Below are 10,404 nucleotides of genomic sequence, written 5' to 3'. Positions count from 1 at the left end.
TACTCACGAAACCACCAGGTGCCACAATTTGGTTATATGGTTACCACCCAGCTTAGTAAATGGTATCCTGGTGCACAGGAAACCATTTGGCTTGGCCCTCAGCATAGAGTTACCCATAGGCAGAAGGAAGAGGAAAGAATGAAGGAAAGAAAGACACAAGAGGAAGGAAGGAAGAGAAGAATAGGGGCAGACACCTAAGGGAGCACTACATTGAGTGAGTGGATGGTGGGAACTCCCACCTACCACACAGAAAATCATGTTTAAATTCTTATAAGCACCATACATACAGGACTGTGTTATCATCTGACACCTTGTTCCCTCCTCAGAATTTCACTGGGATGGCTGTAACAAAACTGTTTCAAGTCTAAATTGCCCTTAATCTCTCTCCCTTACTCTTTCCATCATCCCTCCTCCTGTTCCTACTCCCTTAATACACATTTCCACTGTTTCTTCTTTATAGCATAAGGTCATCTTCCAATAATATCATTGGTCATAATATACTTCCTAGGATTTCCCTCAGACCATGTTCACCTGTTCAGAAATGCCACAGTTCACTCCTACAGTCCCATCTCTCATTTCAGAATTCCAGTACATTTCAGTATCCCCTAATTTATACCAGCCACCAACATTATTCTTGCAGCTGTTCTGAGAAAAAATATTTCTGTGGCCTGTAATCTAAAATAAAAATAATAATAATAATTTGGTTTTACGCCAGATATCCCTGAAGGGCTAAGGCATTGCCCCTGGATAGAGGACTTTTAGACTGAAGCGTGTAGCATTTTATGACCGGATGCTCTTCCTGATGTCTACCAATGACCCTTGGGTGGATTCGATCCTCCGACCCTTCGGTCAGAGCAGAGTGCTCTAACCCGCTGAAGTCTAAAATTTTTAGATTATTCACCACCTAGGTTTCATTGTGCTTTTGTACAGTAAAAGTTATACTGAGTCTTTTACAATCTTTACTACTGATGGAAGTAAACCATTATTTATTCAGGTATATGAAAACATGAACACCAGAATTGAAGAGAGTGAACTGAGATGGTATGGTCTTGTGGAGAGAATGGATAAGAATAGAATGGTGAAAAAGGTATATCTGAGTGAATTTGAAGGAGGGAGAAGGTAGAGAGATATGGTGGATAAGTGTGTGAGGAAGAGAGGTTTTGAAGTCGGTGAGGCTAGGGAACTGACACGAGATCGAGCTGGCTGGATGAGTGTTGTGAGGAGAAGTACATGATCAGGGATTTGGCACCCTTTTAACGTGGCAGCGTCCGGACTGACTCTATCGGATATGTTTATGTGAAGCTACATAACATGGTGAATGTTTTTGGTGTATCTGATAGAGCCAGGATTCCAGGGGCTTGAATGATGAGTGAATGGAAACATGACCCATTGGACTGGGCAAATTTGGGCTGTCTGGACATTGCTACTCCTCACCCTGCCGTAGGGTGGGCTAGGAGGTCCGGATGATGATGATGATGAAAAAGTTCCAATGTCAGAGGGTGATCATAATCAATAAATAGCATACAATGAATGCAAAATAAAATACTGATCAGATCATAATCAATAGCAAGCAATGAATGCAAAATAAAATACTGATCAGATCATAATCAATAGCAAGCAATGAATGCAAAATAAAATACTGATCATTAAACAAAATATAAAATGGAGTACACATTTAAAAATACTGAATAACATGATGGAATGTATGGTATATTAACATGAAACACTTAAAATTAACTCACTTCACTTTTCAGCAGAAGTGTAAGATGATGGGTACTATCTGCCAACATCCATAATATAATTAGTTTCTACCATACATCTGAATATTTTGTCATACATATTTTCAGTCACATACATAGTTCTATGATACTCTCTGCTTAATGAACATTCATTTTCAGTATCAAAATGGTACTGTACATTATGACAGCCAGTTCCATATAACCTCAAGCAAAGGTACAGGGGCATGATGCTAGGCTACTACAGTTCAGAACACATATTCTCACTATTTGGAATTTCAGCCAAAGTAGGCCTTAATTTTCAGAGTCAGATGCATTGTTAAGCTTATTTGTTTCAATGGTATTTTTAGGATCTTCCATTTTGACAGGTGCAGAAGCTTTATCATTTCCCTCCATTGTTTTATTCACACAGCCATCCCCTTCATCCTTTGCTTCATCTATGCCATCATCATCATCTTGTTCTAACTTGTCATTTTCATCCTCTGGTTTACTGACACCATCATCCCCTTCACCCTTCACTTCACTTGCACCATCATCACCCTGTCCTAATGAGTCAGCCGGGTGGCCGTTTGGTACTGTTGAACTTCCCTGACTTGGTCTCTGGGTTGGAATGACTCTATACTGGTCCAGGTCACCCTCGTCTTCATCCTCGGCTTCATTGTCACTCCCCTGGTCATCCTTCTTGCCACCCCACCTCTTTCCTTTTGGCCTGTAAGAGCATTGTGCCTGGCAAATTTATGAAAATATTAGTGCTTGCCTGTGAGGTGCAACCAGGATTTCTCAGTGGCTTCCAGCAACTGCTACGAAGAAATCAGCTGGTTGTGGCACTTGGTTTAGGTTCCAGTTAAAAGAAAATGTCAGCTGTACCATGGCCTACCCCAATATGGGGATTCCATTAAGGGAAGCATGGCATCATTTTTATGTATGCTGTTGAACACATATTAAGTGGATACTTTATTTTAAAGAGAGTTATTTTTAAATACAGGTACCAAAATATTACATGAATCAACACATCAGACTGAGTAAAACAGTTATATACATATCTATTGTCTGCAATAAAATCAAAAAAATTATCTTGTACTAAACTATGTTTGTGTGTGGAAAAAATATTAACAATAGCAAATAATTTCCTGACAGAGGTAACTCTAGTATTCTGAATAACAATCACTTTACTGGGCTGAGAGAGCATAAGAATGTTAATACTGCTATCATTTGCCATCTAATGGTCAGGACAGCCCAGGTACTGGTATTCTATTAAAGCTAATGTTAGATTATTTTATTCAGCTGAAAGTGAGCCAGTGGGGTTTGAGTGTTAATGAAAAGTGAACAATTATCAATACTGTCCAACAAAAATTCCAAGAAGGTTGTTTACATTTGAAATTGCCACTGGATGTTCAGGTCCAGGCTCAGTGCTATTAAAGTTGTGTAGAGGAAGGGTTGCCAGCCACTTGAGCATCGGTTCCTCACTAATCTCCGTTTTTATGATGGAGGAGTCGATGTGTACTTCTCTAAACTCCTGTATCTTATCTTTCAGGTCGTCCCACACCAGTGGCTGTAGGGATGCAGATTAATGTGAATCATTAATACAGAGACTGAATAGTCAGGGACAAAAGTACAACCACTATTCCACTGTGTATCCTTTGCATTTATGGCAGTTTATGTCACTTTCCTCCTTGAGGAATCATAAAAAAGCATCATATATGAACTGAGGAACATACAAAGCTTCCATAGCTTAGAAACATTAGTCAGCAAATGAAAGAGAGTAGAAAAAGAGGTGACATATCTGAAAATTTACCCATATTTTCATCATTTGCAGCTAATTTCATGTAGTTCAGCAGCAGATACATTACTCTAGGTCAACATCCTTTCCGCAGCACTTCTTCATGACAAGCACCATATTCTGGTACTATTGTCTGACAAATCTAAACTGGCAGCTAGGGTGTGGCGCGAACCTCTGTACAGTGCTGCTATGTTTCCCAAATTCGCGATGTGAAACAGCTGTTATATATGTAAAGGGCAGAACAAATATGATAAACACATATGAATACAATGTTAACGTGTGTATTATAACATATGAATGAACTGTAAACTTATTATACGTAAAATATTTATACGGCAATATAGAAACGTGGCATAAATATTTTACAGTGTTGCTAAAAAAAAAAGTAGGAACTTTTATTGGCTTTTACCATATTTCTGGGGTGGGTAATAATGTCACAATTATGATTATAGGATAATGCGCAGGAATATAAGTAAAAATATACCAATTTCTTAGTAAACAAAAAAATAATAATATATTAAACCCTCCTGAGCGGCAACACTCACACCTTCCCAGTCTCACCCGGCCAGAGCGACTTGGTTCACTTTCCTTTGTGTCCTTGACTCATACAGGATGGCAGCTCAACCAGCCCCCAATAATAAATATTTTTAAGTATAATTAGATTTAATAAAAACAAAATAAAGAAATGAAAACATAAGTTTATAACAGTCACTCATAAAAGAAACAAAATTCCCCAGGCTGATGCACATCTCCCCCCAGGAGAAAGAGAGAGAGAGGGGGAGGGGGATCGCACATATGGAAAACATGGCAACACTGTATAGAGCTTTGCGCCCCAACCTAGCCACCAGTTTAGATTTATCAGACCATAATCTGTTGCTACGGTTGAGCATTCAAGATGGGGAAACAGCAATTATAGGCCAGGTTAGAGGGAAAAATACTATAGTCAAATCATCCCTCCAGTCTGACCATAATGAATGGAGTTATAAATCTTCATCAGGTTAGGGCATGCTATATTCACCTCATGAAGACCATCTGAGCCAAATCTCTTGTTGTACTTGTCATAGTGAGGCTCCTCCAGCACCAGTCCGAGGCCAGGGGCGATGGGGATATCAAGCCTCTGCTGCCCCCACGCCCGCCTTATTGCATCAGCTCCCACCAGTCCTTGGCACACTGCCATAACAAGACCAACCATCTTCCGGATCTGGTGCATCATGAAGCTCTGCCCTAGAAAGATAAAAAGAGTTAATTATGCTGTAAAGGAATTAACACTCGCTTTATTCACTGTGCTGAATAAAATAATCTGGCACTAGCTTTTCTGTTATTGTAAATTGTACTGTAATAATAATATACTACTACTACTACTACTACTACCACTGCTGCTACTACTACAACCACTACTACTACCACCACCACCACTAATAATAATAATAATAATAATCAGTGGTAGGTGGGGGCGCTAACCATCCACTCACTCAGTGTAGTGCTGCTGTCGGGTGTCTGTCCTTTCCTTCATCCTTCTTTCCTTCCATCCTCTTCTATCTTTCTTTCCTTCATTCTTTCCTTGTCCTTCTGCCTATGGGTGACTTTACACTTCCTCTTCTGTCTTTCTTTCTTTCTTCTTCATTCTGCCTGTGGGTGACTCTACACTGAGTGACAAGCCAAATGGTTTCCTGTACACCAGGAAACCATTTACTACGCTGGGTGGTAACCACATAACCAAATTTTGGTGCCTGGTGGTTTAGTGGGTAATTATTGCGCTCCAATCGGATTGAGCCAGTGAAGGTTTACAGTATACCCAAGGGGTGGTTGGGGTTGATTGCTCATGTAATGCCACTCAGGGATGAGTGAGGCTGGTCACTCTTATCTTAAATGTCGGGACCAACTGCCTAGCCCCGGGCTCCTACGCTCCTCATGGGGCAATGTAGGATTGGATGATGGATGGATGGATGGATGGATGGATGAATAATAATAATCTATCTATCTATCTATAGCCCAACGCCCTCATCCCGCAAAGGGCGGCTGCAGACAAAACGCCTCCAAGTCGCTCTGTCACCCACCATTTGACTACCCTCCCCCCAACACACCCCCCCCTCCCTCATATACCTCTCAACTCCATCCCTCCACCTCATCCTCGGTCTACCTCTCCCTCTTCCCCCCTCCACCTCACCTACATACACCCTCTTAGTCAGTCTTTCAGTCTCCATTCTCTTCACATGTCCAAACCACCTCAGTGTATTTCTCCTAATCTTCTCAACCACATCCACATCCACCCCACAGCGTTTCTTCACTTCTTCATTCGTCAACCTGTCCCTCCACGTCACTCCACATGCTCCTCTCAAGTAACTCATTTCCACTGCTCTCACTCTTGACTTGTTCCCCTCTTGCAAGGTCCATGCCTCGCTTCCATACGTCAGGGTAGGGATCAAAATACTATCATGCAGTGACTTCTTAACTTCCATACTCACCTCCCTATTTCTCATCACTACTTTCAGTGTACCAACAACCTTCCTTCCCTGCTGTACCCTTTCACGCACTTCATCCCCCAAAGTTCCATCATTACTCATCACACTACCCAAGTACTTGAATGCACTCACATTCTCCATATCCTCACCATCCAGCCTCACTGCACACTCTGTGACTTCATTCCTCTCAAACACCATAACTTTACTTTTGTTTACATTAACTTTCAGATTCCTCCTCCTACACACTGTCCCAAATTCATTCACCAGACCTTGCAACTCCCATTCATCTTCACTCAACAGTACTGTATCATCAGCAAACAGCAACAATAATAATAATAATAATCCCTTCCTTCTGCCTGTGGGTGACTCTACACTGAGTGACAGCCAGATAGTTTCCTGTATGTCAGGAAACCATTTACTATGCTGGGTGGCAGCCATATAACCAAATTATGGTGCCTCTGGTTTAGTGGGAAATTAAGGTGCTCCAATCAGATTGAGCCTGTGTAGTTTATATCCAAGGGATGGTTGGGTTTTAATGCTCACGTAATGCCACTTAGAGATTAGCGAGGCTGGTCACTCATCTTAAATGTCAGGATCAATTTGCCTAACCCCAGGCTCCTCCACTCCTCATGGGGCAACATAGGATTGGATGACGGATGGATGGATGGAATAATAGTAATAATAAATTACAGTATACTGTAACAGAGACAAGGTGACTCCCAGTGTGATGTTGCAGTGAATGGAGAGAGACTAGAATTGGTGAGAAAGTTCAAATACCTAGGTACAGTGATAGAAACGAGAGGAAAATATGCAAAAGAAGTGAGAAGTATAGTGACACATGGAAGGAAAGTAGCTGGTGCTATGAAGGCCTTGATAAGAAACAGAGACTTGAGTGTTGAAGCTGCACGAGGCTTACATGAAGGAGTGTTAGTGTCAGCTTTAACATATGGATGTGAGACTATGGTGTGGCATGAAAATGAAAAGTCAAGAGTGGGAGCAGTGGAGGTGGGACTGCTGAGGAATGTATGTGGAGTACAGAGAGTTGATAGGATACAAAATAACGTGAGTCTTGAAAGATGCAGAGTGAGGAAGTCTGTGGGCACCAGAATCGAAGAGAGTGTACTGAGATGGTGTGGTCATGTGGAGAGAATGGAGAACAACAGAGCAGTGAAAAAGGTATATCTGAGCAAATTTGAAGGAGGGAAGAGGCAAGGTGAACCAAGAAGATGGAGGGATATGGTGGATGAGTGTGTTAGGAAGAGAGGTATGGAAGTCAGTGAGGCTAGGGGACTAACAAGAGATCGAGCTAGCTTGATGAATGTTGTGAGAAGTGTATGATCAGGGATTGGGCACCCCTTTTTAATGTGACAGCATTCAGACTGATTCTATTGGATATGTTTTTGTGAAGCTACAGAATGTGGTGAAAGTTTTTGGCATATCAGATAGAGCCAGGATTCTGGGGGCTTGAGTGATGATTGCATGGAAGCATGGGCCATTGGACTGGGCAAACTTGAGCTGTCTTGACACTGGTACTCCTCACCCTGCCATGCGGTGGGAAAGGATGTTCGGATGATGATGATGATGATGATAATAATCATCATCTAATCCAGTGTTGACCCATGCGGAGCATAAGAGCCCAGGACTAGGCAAGTTGGTCCTGACATCTAAGATGAGAGTGACCAGCCTCACTCATCCCTGCGTGGCATTACGTGTGCAATAAACTCAAACCACCCCTGGGATATAAACCTGTACCACCTCAATCCGACTGGAGCGCCTTAAATACCCACTAAACCACCAGGCACCATAATGTGGCTATATGGTTACCACCCAGCATACCAAATGGTAGGCTTGTCACTCAGTGTAGAGTTACCCGTAGACAGAAGGAGCATTATGTGAGCAATAAACCCCAGCAATCCCTGGGATATAAACCTGCACAAGCTTAATCTGACTGGAGCACCTTAATTACCATCTAAACCACCAGGTGCCATAATTTGGGTATATGGTTACCACCCAGCATAGTAAATGGTAGGCTTGTCACTCAATGTAGAGTCAACTGTAGACAGAAGGAGGAGGAAAGAATGAAGAAGAGAAAGACAGAAAAGGAAGGATGGAAAAGAGGAAAGGGCAGGCACCCACGAGTAGCACTACATTATAATAATAATAATCTGGTCTTCTGCTTCTCAGAAATGCCACTCAAAGATTTCACCAGTGTTTGAGACATTTCCACCTTCACAATTACAAACATTGTGACATAATTGATAAACAGTACTATACAAATTTCATTCAGCACAAAAGACAAATGAACCTTACGTCCATCCATCCATCATCCAATCCTACATTGGCCCATGAGGAGCATAGGAGCCCAGGGCTAGGCAAGTTGGTCCTGATATTTAAGATGAGATTAAAAAAATATATATATATCCATCACCTATAAAGCTGATTTGCCACTTACCATCCCTGTAGCTTACAGTGCTGGACCAACTGTATGGGAAAAGATGATATTTAACAAAAAACAGCCCTTATTTTTAATAAGGACTATCTGTGTCCAGAGTAATAGATTTACAATTTAAAAACATCCAACTTGCCATCATCACTGATACCAGCAAGAAGGATTTAAGAACTTATTTGGCACATATCGTTTTTATTTACCTTGCTGAATACCTGATAGCATCATTCAACCAAGACGGGATTTTCACACAATGGTTTTAAGACAGAAAACTTAAGAAATAAAATGAACACAAGGATTATGAAATCAGAAATTCGTTCACTGGAGGAAAGATCTTTATTCAGTAGTCTTTTCTCGAGTTTCTACTATCTCTGCGCATGAATAGTTTTATGAAGCAGGATTAATTAAAACTGCTAGAGAATCAGTGCAGATAAAAATCCGCATGAAAAATAAGAAGTTCATCTTCAGCTTCAGTTCTGTGTATGTGGCCAAGTCCCTTAACAATGAATGGTTGTATTGCTGGTTATTTTATTTGTCGCAGCACTTCACTTTCACTCTCATGGTAGTACAAGTACAGTAATCCCTTAATTCATGTGAGGGTTATGTTCCTAGACCCTTCACGTATGTGGTAAATTCGCGTATACGTTCTGCCCATGTGTGCACGTAATTATGTATGTGTATTAAGTATATCACATCAGAATAATACTGTTTATGCACTACATACACCTTATAAACTAGCATACGGTATGAAAAACAACAAAACTGTAAGAAATTTAACACTGAAAGCTGACAAGCGTAGGCGTAGGTGGAGACACTTCAGTAGTCTGGTGCACTAGCCCTCATTGCCTCCCGTATGCTAAATTCTGCCTTCTTTATTGTACGAACAGTTGACTCATTCACCCCAAACATACAGTTCCGAGACAATTCACAGGCGTAGGTGGAGACACTTTAGCACAGTCTGGTGCACTAGCCCTCACTGCCTCCCATATGCTACGTTCTGCCTTCTTTATTGTACAAACGGTTGACTCATTCACCCCAAACATGCGGTTCCGAGACAATTCACCATCAAAACATGGACGATTCCTCGTCAGGACAATTCGCACCCTGGACGATTCCCCGTCATTCTATAAATATACTTATTATTCATTAATTAATGTTATTAACTAATTTTCAGGGGGATTTTAAAACTCATATAAGTAAAAAACTATTGTATTGTACTTGCTAAATAAACTGGTATGTAAATAAATGATGGGGAATCGTACTGACGGCGAATTGTCGCCCACATTCCTTCCCTAAGTTTGTCCAACACTTTAACACTCTCTGTCAGCAACATCACTTTACGAGTCTGTTTTGGTGTGTTACCACATGCATCACTAGCACTATGCTTAGGCCTCATATTGGCAAACAAGGCAAGCAATCACTGGAAGGCAGAAAAATAAGCCACAAATAATGATTCGCGAGTCACATACGGTTCAACCATCGGATTCAAACTGACTGTGTGGTGCGTGGTAAACCGACCTCCCCCCCCCCACACACACATGTATGCACACGGGCAGCAGGTAGGCATTTTTAGATTTTATTTATTTCTCGTATATTAAAATTATTTGAATTCTATAATTTTGTTTTACTTATTGTATGAAAAATTCATGGATAACCAAAATCGTGAAAAAAGTTCCCGTGAATTAAGGGATTACCTGTACATACTGTATATAGCGACTTAATTATGGTATGGTATTTTAAAAATCTCTACTTGTCTGTTGATAATTAAGAGTTATTACATAAGTAACTCAAAGTGTAACGTACCTTTTATCTTTATGATAATCCATTCAAATCCTTCACGCTCAAATGGATTTCCACAGTCAATGTCCATTATGTACCGATTAGCACTGGCATCCTCTGGTTTTCTGAAAAAACATCAGGAGTATTTTACGAAATTTATACTGTTTAACTCTCCACTGAAAATCTCATTATTCAGTGACA

At 40.9% G+C, this 10,404-nt stretch overlaps 1 protein-coding gene across 1 annotated transcript in view; it reads right to left on the bottom strand.

The window, feature by feature from the left end:
- Positions 1–1,645: 1,645 nt before the first annotated feature.
- LOC145413216 (pseudouridylate synthase 1 homolog) overlaps positions 1,646–10,404 on the bottom strand; it is a 29,092-nt gene continuing 20,333 nt past the window's right edge. Inside the window, exons 5-8 of the mRNA XM_080282945.1 lie at positions 10,228–10,328; positions 4,535–4,740; positions 3,109–3,288; positions 1,646–2,462 (exon numbers count right to left, since the gene is read on the bottom strand). Of these exons, the coding sequence (XP_080139071.1) occupies positions 2,031–2,462; positions 3,109–3,288; positions 4,535–4,740; positions 10,228–10,328 (919 nt within the window). The 3' untranslated portion in view covers positions 1,646–2,030. The remainder of the gene's footprint in view (positions 2,463–3,108; positions 3,289–4,534; positions 4,741–10,227; positions 10,329–10,404) is intronic.

The sequence above is a fragment of the Coenobita brevimanus genome, chromosome 95 (genome assembly GCF_032717465.1).
Source record: "Coenobita brevimanus isolate Jiangsu-jjx chromosome 95, ASM3271746v2, whole genome shotgun sequence".
NCBI classification, from domain to species: Eukaryota; Metazoa; Arthropoda; class Malacostraca; order Decapoda; family Coenobitidae; genus Coenobita; species Coenobita brevimanus.
Note: the sequence above shows the minus strand (reverse complement) of the source record. Positions and strands in the feature narration are given on the sequence as shown.